This window comes from Camarhynchus parvulus, chromosome 3, assembly GCF_901933205.1.
Source record: "Camarhynchus parvulus chromosome 3, STF_HiC, whole genome shotgun sequence".
NCBI classification, from domain to species: domain Eukaryota; kingdom Metazoa; phylum Chordata; class Aves; order Passeriformes; family Thraupidae; genus Camarhynchus; species Camarhynchus parvulus.
The window spans coordinates 77556251-77569279 of NC_044573.1; the positions used below are offsets into that span (position 1 = coordinate 77556251).

The 13029-nt window shown below is 38.6% G+C and overlaps 1 protein-coding gene across 2 annotated transcripts in view; it reads left to right on the top strand.

The window, feature by feature from the left end:
* The window catches only part of NOL10 (nucleolar protein 10), a 53023-nt gene extending 43014 nt beyond the window's left edge, over positions 1 to 10009 (top strand). Inside the window, exons 20-22 of one of the 2 annotated variants that reach the window (XR_004060578.1) lie at positions 2034 to 2136; positions 5665 to 6157; positions 9241 to 10009. Coding sequence is in view for 1 of the 2 variants with exons in the window: in XM_030944629.1 (XP_030800489.1) it covers positions 2034 to 2136; positions 5665 to 5784 (223 nt within the window). In the remaining variant the exon portion in view is untranslated. Of the gene's footprint in view, positions 1 to 2033; positions 2137 to 5664 lie in introns of both variants that reach the window. The other variant, XM_030944629.1, reaches the window with a different exon arrangement.
* Positions 10010 to 13029: the final 3020 nt, after the last annotated feature.

Genomic DNA, 13029 nt, shown 5'->3' on the forward strand with positions numbered 1-13029 from the left:
GCCAACAAAAGCATAGTTGATATTCCTTAGTATTGGTAAAGAGATATTCCTGTTTTACAGCAGGACGTGTCCTGAAAAACTGTCCTCTTAAAATGAGGGAAAAAAAATTGCATGGGTAATTTTTTGTTGGGTTTTTACATTAGGGCAAGGGAATTCGCTTCCCATAATGCTGTGAATGTATCCCTTGAATTAATTTGTTCAGGAAGATGTAAAAAAACCCAACCAAAACAAAGAACCCAGCTGTTGTTTGTATATCAGTATGTACAATTGACTATCATTTGAGGTCTGCACATTTTCAGATAAATAGAGCCATACCTATGTTTTTTTTCAGTAAGATTACAACCCCACAGCATGTTGCTAGTACCTACTCATTTTAATTTTTCTCCTGACTGAAGCAGTGTCTAGGCAGTCATGCTAAATAATTGCTGGGTAGTAGCCATATTTCTCCAGTTCACTTTCAAAGGAGAGAAAATGGGGCTTCACTTGAATGTAGAAATCCCACCACAATGTTGGTGACTGATCTTCTGCCACAGTTAGCTCTAAGGCTTAGCTTGTCTTTCCGATTCACACAGATGGAACAAGTTTTTACATGTACTCAATGAAAAATATACTACAGAAAAAAATACAAAGTACCTAGTCATGAGAAATAAAGTAGTTCTTGACACTAATTTTTCATTGTTAATCTGAAAAGTCTTTGTTACATAAAATGGTTCATTAACCAAAATTCAGTGGACTTCAGAGACTTCATGCATAGGCCACAGCCATGAGTTCTTCATACACAGTAAATGCCGTTGACTTTGATGGCTGCTCTTTTTTTATATATAACCTCTATTTTTATGATGATTTATTTTCTGCTTTAAAAATTGTACAGAAAAGGTCTCTTGGTCCTCTTCAGAGAGAGCTAATGAGGCACTAATAGAATCTCAAATTGCAGAAACTAATTTCTAAGCACATGCAGGGAGTGTGATCATAGAAGCCATGTCATATTCTCAGAGGGTGCTAATTAACTGATAGGACCTACGTTATAGGAGAAGGATGAGCCATGTTAGGACTCCCAGGTGCCTTTAGGGACCTGCTGGCTGAAGGCAGCACTGTCCCTGCCTGGCTGCTTCCCCCTGAGCTGGAGGCTGTGTGGGAACAAGGCATTTTTCTACTCCTCAGCTGTTCTAGTTTACAGCCCACCTTAACTGAAGTTGGCAACCATGATACTAAATACCAGCTCGCAACCTAGAGCCACTGGGGCCCATCGACGTGGCTTGCTTTTGCAGGGCATTACCTTCAGTGGAGGAGAGCTGAAAATTGTCAGTTTTGTCCACAGCACTACCCCCTTGTCCGCAGAAATGCTGGAGTTTGGTGCCTGAGGGAGAGGCTCTACACCAGTTTGCTTACAGAAACTCAGTGAAAAACTGGGCTTGAAGGCATGGGCTTCTGTGGAGCTCCTGTCTGGGCCCAGGGTCTGTCTTTTATCACATTCTCTTGTTTATATTGTTCTTTTATTCAGCAGACTACTTAGACTGTTGTGGGCACAGTGTCCAAACAGGCATTTGTGCTTGGATTAAGTAGTGAAGTGATTAGTTTGGGGATTAATTCATTCAGGTGTATAGTCAAGCTTACTTCTTTCCTACAAAAGTGTTTCCAATTCAGAAATTATAAGATTTCAAGAAAACTGAATATATCTAGCGTTACTTTTTTTATTTGGGCAGTTTAATATCACCAGCTTTTTGTGATATTTCAGAGAAAACGATAGCAATAGAAGGGTGTGGTTTCTTTCTCAACTAGAATCATGTTAATTTTTAGCAGCAAAAACCATGAACTTTACATAATTTTTAAAAGTGTTTCTACTGAAAGCGGTGTCTGGAGGGAATGATTTGAATTTATCTTTCTTTCTGTTTCCTGAATGTTTATTTTTTTAGTTATGACATTTCAGGATTTCAGAGAAATTGAGATTAGTTTTGACTGCATTATCAACTTTTATTTGAAAGATGAGTAAAAAGATGGCAAAAATAGGGACTAATGTTAGTTTTTCTCTGCAGGAAAACTCTTGAAGATCGTTTAAAGCTTGAAGAAAAACTTGGCACACTCAATGTGTCTGATACCACAGTAGGCAGCAAACAGGCAACATTCAAATTAAAGAAGGTGAGCTATATGTGTGTGTGTGTATGTATATGTGTGTGTATATATATATATATGTAATTTTTAAGATAATGCACAAGTAACTTAAATTTTTGCATGAAAGAACAGGAACTTAAAACCGTCAAGCAAATGTCCCTCTTCATTTCTTTATAAGCTGCCAACTCTTCAGGTTCTTGCCAAGAAAATGAAAGCCTCCGGTAGTACTCTGTGTTTATCCTGTATAACTCAGGCAACACTCATAAAATCTTATGTTCTGGTGGAAAATAATGGCTTGCATCTTTTAAGTTTATTTGCAGAGGTACCACCAGAAGTTTGTGGCCTTGCCTGACTTCAGTGCCAGCACCGATCAGATCTCAGTCTGCAGATCCAAATTCAACTTAGGGTGCTGCAATTTAGGCTTTCTCTTGGTTCAACATGTTGAGAGGTCTCAGCATGATGGAAGCAGAGCTCCAAACCACCTTTATTATTGACCTTACGTAGCTCAGGTCACAGGATGAGCTCTGGTCCTTTACTCCATATGGTTGTCAAATTCCATATGGAGTGTGTAGTTGGCTGCTGCCTATTTACCTTTCCCAAGGGTTTTGATTTTTCATTCTAAAGAATTTTGTAGATTGCATACAGGTCATTGCTTTATAGTGTGGGGACAGTTAAATAAACGTCTCTGTGCATCTGCTACTGCTGCAGTACACTTAGGGATTTTTGTACTAGAAAATTGCTTAAGAGCTGAAGAGAGGATCCAGTTTAAAAGCTGAAGACCCATATGAATTGATACTTGACCTGACAAAATTTACTTTGGTTAAAATTGGTTTTCCTCAGGTAAACATCTTTGCTATAACACATTTCTCCTTACCACTGGTCAAATACTGTTCTCAGTGGTAAAACACTGTCAAATGGCTAGCGCAAAAATGGCTAAGTAGTTATTTAATTGTCATGTTGGATATGCCTGAAGGGAAAAAAAACCCCAGAATTATTGACTGTTTCTACCTTACTTAGTTTACTGATTATTATCTGTTTGCAGATGTCCTTTTTCGTCTGTTTTTGGTTCCTATAATGCTGGAATTTAAAATGTGGTGACTGTGGAATAAGTTGCAAATTCCTCTGCAGGGCCTTGTAGGGTAACCTTTCTAGCAATTTTGCCAACACTGTAACTGCTGGTGTCTTGTAGCTCATTAAATGGGCTTTGCAGGGCTTCAAAGAAGGTCATTTTTACAGTGGCTTTAACTTACAAACTGCAAAGCCACAAGGTTTCTTGCAGTTGGTGGTGCACACTGAACTGTCACCTTTTACTGATAGAGATTTGAGGGCAAAGTAGACAGACCTTGCAGGAAGAAGACAGACACAGCAGTGGTTCAGAATGCCAAATTTACTTGATTCCATCAGATAAGATACAGCTTTGAGGTTTTTCTTCAATTATAGTGCTTCTAACATGTATGAATTTTCTTTTCCTGACTTTTTACTGATATTGCTTTATTGAAATATGTACATAGTCATCATCTGCATTAAAATGATTTTTAAAAATCTAATTTAAAGAAAAATAATGCATCTGCAGTGAAGATATTTTCTCCTATCAAAAGAATAACAAAGTAAGACTTAACAAGTCTTCTCTTAAATAAACAGACTTTGTGTATATCTTCTGAAGTCCTAAGGAATGAGCCAGGGAGAGCTAGGAGGAAGTCATGCTATGCAATCTTGGCACTCCTTTTCAGAGGATGAAGACTTAGAATTAATAAGACATAAAAGGGATTTTAATGTCACTTGAAATGTCAGCTTCTGCTTTGTGATGCCCTTTCCTCCAAGGGCAGGTGTATTTAGGAGTAGGTGGAAAGATTTAGTAGGGGAGAGAATTGTCCTTCCGTATGGTTGGTGTCACTTCAACTCCTAAGTCAGTGGAACTGAGGCTGAACTTGGCTCCTGCAGGTGTGCTATGTTGGCAGCCCCCTGATGCCCAGCTACCAGTGACACATCCAGTGATGAAACTATTTGTCATTGATATTTCACAGTTTAGTTTTCAGGGAATTGGAATATGGTTCCTACAGTGTGGCAGCTTCTTTTTCAATTTCAATAGCAAATAGATCTAACAAAATAGTGTGATTTCTAAAATACCAAAGTACTTATACTGCTGGGGCAGTATGGAAGACCTTTAAAAACCCCAAACGTTAAAATTTCTGATGCTGATCAAGGTCATTCAGTTTCAGTACACTATGAGTAGCTGTCAACATGAACTTAAGTAAGATTCATCAAGACTCTTTCAGAAGAGGTCTGGAGACAGGGAGAAACTACCTGTATTTTCAAATAATGGGTTTCTTGTTACTCTACTTGCAGTGAAAATGGAAATTCATAAATTTCATCGAAGTCTGAAAACCAGTAGCTTTTTCTGCCTTGATACCAGTATGGGCTGATTGCTATATTTGGTACACTGGTTTGTATCTCACCTTAGCCAAAATGCTGACCATGCAAGCAAACCTCTAGCTCAGTTTAAGTGGTGTGTGAATAGAAGACTGGGGGAGATGAACTAATGTGAATGCGGCTTGTGAATGGTTACAGAATGAGGTGCAGTGGGGATGCAGCTGCTTCCACAGTGATAATTCTGTCACACTCTCAGTGCAGTTATCCTGGGCTGCTTGAAATTGCTCAAATTGCTGGAGTACTTTTTGACATGGACAGTTTCCTGAGCTTGGCTAGTTCAAGTCTGCTAGTTACAGTTTATGCACAGTTTAAAGACAAGCTTTAGTCTTCCAAAGAAAATAATAGATTGTGGCTCTAAGAACCATTTCATCTACATGGTACATCAAAATATCTTCCAGCATGTTTTTGATTAAGGGAAGAAACATTAATAGATCATGTGCCACAAGAGCAGAGATTTAGAATTACTTTTATGTAGAAAGTCCTTCTAGAATTGCATACAGTCTATCGAACACTTTCAAGAACTCCTAAGAACTTGTTTTACGAAACATGTGTGCTTCAGCAAATTTAACTAATTGTTCTGTCTTTTTAAAATTAAATTGTGTAATATTAAGCCTGACAGATTTCGAGAAGCATTTGGACAATACTCTTGGGCATGTAGTGTGGTTCTGGCCAGGGAGATTCCTGTAGGGCCAGGGCTTGGATTCAGTGATACTTGTGGGTCCCTTCCAACTCAGCTTATTCTATTTTGTGATTCTGTGATTAAACTTGAAAACACTAGTTGACCAAAGTAGATACTAAGTAACCACAAATTTGGATCGACGTTCTTAAGTGTATTTAAACATATAGAGTGTATTGTTAAGCATTGTTTTTTTATCTGAAATACATTATTCACTGGTTTTTTAATATCTTTATGTTAAACATTTGCTTTGAAAAGCTTGGAATGATAATGCCTAAGGATATCTAGAATTAACAGTTACAATCTGACACAAGATAGCATGAGGCAACTAACAGTAACATTTCCAGATTTGCATAATGGAATTCTGACTTGATATATTTGATACTAGGACAATGAGGTGATGTATAAGTTTACAGGAACCTGAGTCTATTTTTGTTTTAATATTCCAGTCAGAGCAGCAAAGGAAACAGCAGGAAGCTGAGAAACGACATCGTCAGGAGAGGAAAACCCTCCGGCGCTCTGCCAGTCATCTCAAGAGCAGACGTGGAAGAGGGCGACTATTTCATTGATTTATGTTGGGCTTTTTTTAAGAAACCTTTTACCTCATTTTCATTTGAAAAAGAGGCTTTTTCAAATTGGGACACAGTACCAATGGATTTGTATTTTGATTCATTGGTGAACACAAAACCAGAACCTCCTAAACCTTGTGTTAATTATTGAAAAGTTTATGAAAGTTAAAGTACTGACCAAAGGACACTATGAATATGGTCCATTGTGAACTATATTTGTTCAGAAATCACCAGCAATTGGTTATTGTGTAACCCTGGATGTTTTCTATATAAGAATTTAGTACACAACAAGGCTGCCTGTCTCTTATTTAACTTAAGAGCTGTGAGTTTCAGTTTCTGAAATCTTTGTGACTGCTTAGATAAAAGATCAAAGGTAAGTTGTTTTGTCTAAAAGCTTATCTTTACAAGGACACAACAAATTTTTCTGATTCTTGAAGGATGACACACAGTTGTATTTTTCAAAAACTGACTTTCGCTTTATATTCTTGGGTTGCCTTTAGTAGCAAATGGTACAAATGGTTGTTGGGACAATTGAGAATGCCTGATTTGGGTTCCTCTGAGTCATTCTGTAAGGAAACCTCTCTTGCCACACCACTGTACAAAGGGCAAGCTCAGAAGGGTAGTCCTATTAACTTAGAATTTGTAAGTACAAAACCTGATCCTGATGTTTCTGTTTTGGAAAGCCAGCCGTGTTTCAACATAGATCAAGTGGTTTATCTTCATATAACAAGCACTTTAAGACCATGCCAGTAGTCTCCTATGCTTCAAAAAAAGAGTTTAGTTAAATAACTTTAAAAAACCCTTGAACCTAAGTAGGTCATTATTTAGCAAATAAATTAGTTTTTACCTTTGATCCTAAAGGAACCTTTTTATTGCTTTTTAAAAGCCTTTATAAATTACCTTTTTGCTAGATAAAAGAACCTGAACTTTGGTTCAGCTAAAATCAGTGAATCTCCCTGTAACTGTAAATCTTTTTAAGAGACTCATAGGTTCTTCAGTATTTTGTTTTATAAACCAGAGAGGTATTAATCTGGTCAGGTTTCTTGGACGGTATTTATAGAATATTTGCAATTACTTCAGTAAAAAGCCTTGGCTTCTCATAGCCTGATATTTTTTTTGTTTGTTGTTAGATGGTAGAAAAATTAGCCATATGGATAATTTTTTCCTCTCTGACTTAATTTTACCTGCTTTAATTCATGCTTTTAATTGTGTTGCTGCCTTTAGTCTAAAAAGGCACTTTTCACCTGATATTTTCATCTTCAAAAACTTACATTGTAGTCATCACCTCTGCCCTTGCATTCAACTAAATGATGAGTCTCTCAATACCTATTTTTTTGCCTCTAGCTGTCAAATTTCTGCATTGTCCTTAAGTTTCTCTTGCTTTTTATTTTTGCATCTTCCCCCTGGAGCATTATGTTATCTCTTAGAAACTACCTGTGTGCAATTCAGGTGTGCTTACATCATACACAGCGCTGTAGGAATGTGGAAAGGTTAACAGTGGAAACTGGCCTCTATCGTGGTTGATACAGGGAGAGTTGGGGACTGAGTGGAGAGAACTGGCATTTTAAGAGCAGGAATTTGGCAGAGTTTGCTCCTTCTCATGGTGGGTCTAAATCCCATTATATTGATCTAGAGCTGCATTTATGGTTGAAGGCATCTGTATTTTACAATGATTTTGTGGGCTGTCAAGAGCAGTAAAAAACTAAATGTGGTTGATCTGCAGGGTGGTAATGCACTGAGTTTGAAATTATTAACTTTCAGCTTAAAATGAGTGTATTTCTTGTGTTTTGAGATTCTTCTGATGGACTGGTTTAAGTCAGTGTTTTGCTTTTCATGCACTTACATTCATAATGTAAGTATTGTGATAGTATTGATCATGTATTTAGGTTGAAGCCTATACGATTAAAGGAGTGTGCTTTGTACTATCAGATGGAAGGCACATGTAAACTGCCCTTAGCATGCTGTTTATTTCACCTGAAAGGAAGTTGGGACACACTTTAAACACCTCCTTTGACCTGCTGGCAATGCTCTTCCTAATGCACTCCAGGACACCTTTGGCCTTCTTGGCCTCAAGGGCACTGCCAGCTCATGGACAGCTTGTTGTCCCTCAGGTCCTTCTCCACAGAGCTGCTTCCCAGCAGGCCAGCCCCAGCCTGTGCTGGTACCCAGGGTTATTCCTGCCCAGGTGCAGGGCCCTGCATTTGCCTTTGTTACATTTGAAACTGTGCCTCTCTGCCCCACTCTCAAACCCACTGAGGTTCTTCTGAAGGGCTGCACAGCCCTCTGGGGTATTGGCTGCTCCTCCCAGCTTTATGTCATCAGGGACCTTGCTAAGGAGGCTTCTGCCTCTTCATCCAAGTCATTAATAAGTTAAACAATATTGAACCTTGGGCGACACCACTAGTGACAGGCCTCCGACTAGACCCTGTGCCACTGCTTATGACCCCCCGGGATCTGCCATTCAGCCAGTTCTCAATCCACATCACTGTTCACAAAGGCACCTGGCATGAAACATGTTTAGATTGCTGAGATTGATTAAGCGGATTACCTGTTAAAGTTGTTCTTGAACAGCTCTCTGGGGAAGATTGGAAGTTTCAGTAGAAGCAGGTGCATTAATGCAACATCATTGCAAATTAATTTACTTCATCATGCAACCAAAGAAGGCATTTTCTAAGTGTCAGCCTGGGTTTCATTAACGTTTTTCAGTCCACAGTTACTTCATTTTCCGTACTGTAGGGATCAGTCTTTATCCAGAATTACATTTCCTAGAAGATGAGCAGCTGCTGGGATCCTTTGTGACATTTAAGGTACTCTTAAGGTAAAGTGTAATTAGATGTTGTAGCCTCATGGAAAACCATGTATGATTGTTTCATACGTGTGAGAACTCAGTGGTGAGAATCAGAAACTCACTGTAAATAAATGTACAGATAGTGGTTAAATGTGAATGAAATGCTGGTGAGATAAAGGAATGACCTACATCTGATGTCTCACCTGTACTTCAGTACTTTTTTACTCCACAGGTAATATGATTTATATCAATTCGGCTATTACTCATTCAACAAACATTGAATCAAAACTAATTATCTAATGTTCTTCCCAAAATTCTCTTACCAAGCCAAGAATCATTCTGTGTTCCTGTGGCTCGTATATTGTCTGAAATGAAGAGCATCTACCAATTTGAACAAAACTGAAAAAAATGTACTGTACCTCACACTGCTTGTTTTTAATATCTGAACTAAAGAAACTTGATTTTAAAATATTACCCTGCATACATAGCAAGTGTGTGTAAAATGTATATGCACATTTTTGTACTTGTGGGGTTTATGTATGGAGTTTAAAGCAGGTTTTGAGATTGTCAGGCTTCAGGGAGAGTTGTGAGAGAGAATGAAATAGTTTTCAGATTACTCCATCTTGTTTTGCAGCAGCCTTTTAAATTTGTATTCTTCATGTTTCCAGGTTTGAAAATGGGAAATATAATTTAATTCCAGGAAGAAAGGACCATATTGCAGATGCAGGAATACATGAAGCAGTGCAGCTCCTTGCCTGGGGAGGTTGTGCAATGTCCACAAAAAGACTTGTGATGTTGGATTAAACATCTGCAGGTATAGATGTCTGTGTACCTTCAAGTGTAGTGGAACCTTCCCTGAGGAAGAGGAATGGTTTAATGAACTTTAGAGGACCTCTCCAGCCTGCTTACTCTATGAATGTTGTAGGGCATAAGGAGGAAACATGTATCATTAATTGACTGTAGTAATTTTTCCCCTTTGTCTCATCCTTCCTCTGAATCACTCACTAGTTTTATCTTTCTATCTCTTTCTTAAAGATTAAGTACTTCTTTTGGCATGTGTCCATAGCTAATATATTTTGTCTGATCTTGAGAAGTATGGGGATTTTAAACTGAATGAAAGCACATAAATCTATTAATAAATTTTACGTCTTGATCATTATCTCTGTATTTCAAAGCCCATTTTACTCAACAACTGGCTCTTTGTGTTGAACATGAAATAGTTCTGTCACCAAAACGAACAATTTATAGTAAAACCTGCAGGAAATAATAAGATTTAGCACCACTTATAGTTTATGTAACTGGAAGAAAAGAAATTCCTGAATTTTAAAGGATCTCTAGGTCATAGAATCATTGATTCATTTGGGGTGGAAGGGACCTTAAAGATGATCTCGTTCCAAGCCCACTGCCATGGTCAGGGACACTTTCCACTAAACCAAGTTGCTCAGAGCCCCATCCAGCCTGGCCCTGAGCACTGCCAGGGATGGGGAGTCCACATATGCTCTGGGCAACCTGTGCCAGTGCCTCACCACCCTCACAGTAAAGAATTTCTTCCTAATATCTAACCTAAAGCCACCCCCTTTCAGTTTAAGGCCATTCTCCCTTGTCCTGTCTCTACACTCAGTATATGCCCATGTGCAAAGTCCCTCCGCAGCTCTCTTGAAGGCCTCCTGTAGCTAGAGCAAGTTGATCTAAAATCACCCTAACCTTTCTGTCTCCAGGCTCAATAGCCCCAGTTCTCAGCCTCGCTTCATAAGAGATGTTCCAACCCTGTGATCAAATTAGTGGCTCTCCTTTGTTTTTTAATTTGACCCAGATCCTTGATCCCATATGGGGTATAGTTGCAAATTTCTATTGATAAAGTGACATGTTACTTTGTGTTTGTCCTGTAAGTGGCATTTCCATACAAAGTACTTGTGTGTATCCCCTGGTACAGACTGGTCTGCATTCGTGTATCAGCAGAGCTAAAACAAGTAGGTTTTTGAACAAGTGAATGAAAACCTCAACAACCAAACCATCCATATTAGTGTAAATTCAGAAATGTGTCTGCCTGTTGCTGACTGTTTTTCAGGATCTCCATCTTCTGTTCTTTGCTTAGCGATTTTAGACTATGGAGCATAGAAGAAAAGATCCACCTTGAGCGTGTTCAGAAAGGAGAAATTTTTATCTTTGAAAAGAAGTGATTGCTGCACTTCCTTTGACAACTATATTTAATTAGAGTTGAAGGATAATAATTTTGCAGTAAGATCAGGTACAAGTTGAAATGCTCTCATTCAGTGGGGTAATGCTTACCTATAGAGATTTGGGTCAGTTTAATTATGAAGGCAAGTCCTTGTTCCCAGTTAATTCTTCATTGAGTGGGGGCAAAAGTAAAAATACCATTTCCTCATTAAGAAGAAAACTAGGCAGTTGAAGTGGGAAATACCAGCCCAGCCCTAATCAGAATTTATACTCCCAATTCCTGGAACCACCCTTCCCTTCCCTACAGCAGTTTCTGCCAAAGCTGCTTTCTCTCTCTCTCCTACTTATTATCCCGTTTGAACATCTGACTCTTTCTTCTGGAGTGCCTCTCTCTACACTCCACTTTTTTCTGTTAATATCAGGATCTCTGGTACAAATTTGTACAGATACAGTGCAGATTTGAGAATGAGCACTAAAATGGTAATAGTAGACTGGCTGTGTTTGGGTACATCTTGAGCAGAAAGGATTTGTGTGAGCTTGGAGATACAGAGAGCTGTGGCACCAGAGGGGATTCGGAGAGCTACTGCACACTCTTATATATGTTACTGGCAATAGGCAGCAGTGTTGCTTTAAACCCCCCAAAATCCACTTCTGCTCTGTGTGTATGTGTACTGCTGTGCTAACTCTCCTTCACTAAGGTCTGGGTGTTTTGATTGGGACTGGTGTGTTTTAGATTTTTTTAAAAGAATTTTACCTGCAGCATTAGTATAATTGCAATGTACATTGTATACATATACATTGTATATACATGTATATTGTATACATTATATACATATATACAATTGTACATTATGTACAATTACACAAAACATTTAGCATTCAAAAGCATCTGAATAATATATTTTCTGATTTCAAACATGAATATTATGTCATTTCCATTTATCAGCATTTCTTCTGTAAACTCATTTTCTTCCATTTTTTAACCTTTATAACATGCCACAAGTGGAGTACATACAGCATGGGTCATAAAAGACCACATGCCTACCTGTGAGGATTTAATCATCTTATGCAAGTGACAGTGTTGTGAAAATTATCTTGTCTGCTGGGGTTCTGTTGATATTCTTGTAAACTGAATCAAAAGGGAAATTTCATCATAGGTACTTTGTTTTTCCCCTTTCCCAGATGTAAATTGTAGATTGCCCAATGGGACTATGACACTGTTGCACTGAAAATGAGGCAATATTTTAAACAGATCTCCACAGCAAATAAATATCCTCTATCGAGATATTTTAGGCAGGTTTCAACAAATCACTTTTGCACAATGCCATGGTAACTGCATTGCTGCAATTCAAGTAACACTAGAAGAAGAGGAGTGTAGATGATCATTCTCCAGTTGTTAGGACGAGGCCTGACGCTGTTCAGTTTACAAGTACAGACACAACCAAGAACATTGTGTAACATCTCACATGTGCCTGTAGTTGGGGACTGGTGTCACCCATATGCAACTTAGGCACTAAGGGAAGACATTAGAATGATTGGTAACTTTAGGGGCAGTTATTCCAGGAGAATGCAAAGGTGATGATCCTTTATTCCTGTAATTCCATCTCCCAAACCGTGACAGGTTCCAGTTAAAAACAGGAAGAAGATGGAAATTTCTCCAGAGCAAAGGTGAGGCACAATTCTGTGTCAGGTATTCAAGAAATGCTTGTCATCCCTAGACTGGTGGGATCAAAAGCTTGCTTCCATGATGGCTTTTGGGATAGATGTGAGGACAGGGCTGCTGGGTTATGCTGGATTTGTAATGTGACCAAAGCAAGGAGCATTTACTGTCAAGTAGAGATAACACCTCAGGGTGCTACAGGATGAAATGACCAAACAAGGCAGGTGGCTCCTTCCCTCCAGAGGATCTCTTTTGCCTTTTAAATGATGTGTACATGATGTCTACTGAAATGATTTCTAGAAAGTAATGCTCAAAAGTGGATGTCTGCCTTGGCCTTTAGTAATGTTTACATGCTTCTTCTTTATCACAGAAAATAATTGACCTCTGGTGTCAGTTATGACACACTGTTTTCCCTTGCCTCTGAAGATCTGGAGAATCAAAGTTCTTTCCTTCAAAGAGGCCACTTCCCATGAAACTGAAGGAGTTTCTCATAGAAAGAAATAACTTGGAGAAAGTCACTGTTTAGTAAGGCAGTCAGTAAAGCAGCTGGAATGGAAAATCATTTGAGATTTGGCCAAATGTTTCTCTCAAAACATGTTCCAATTAAAAAAAGAGCGTA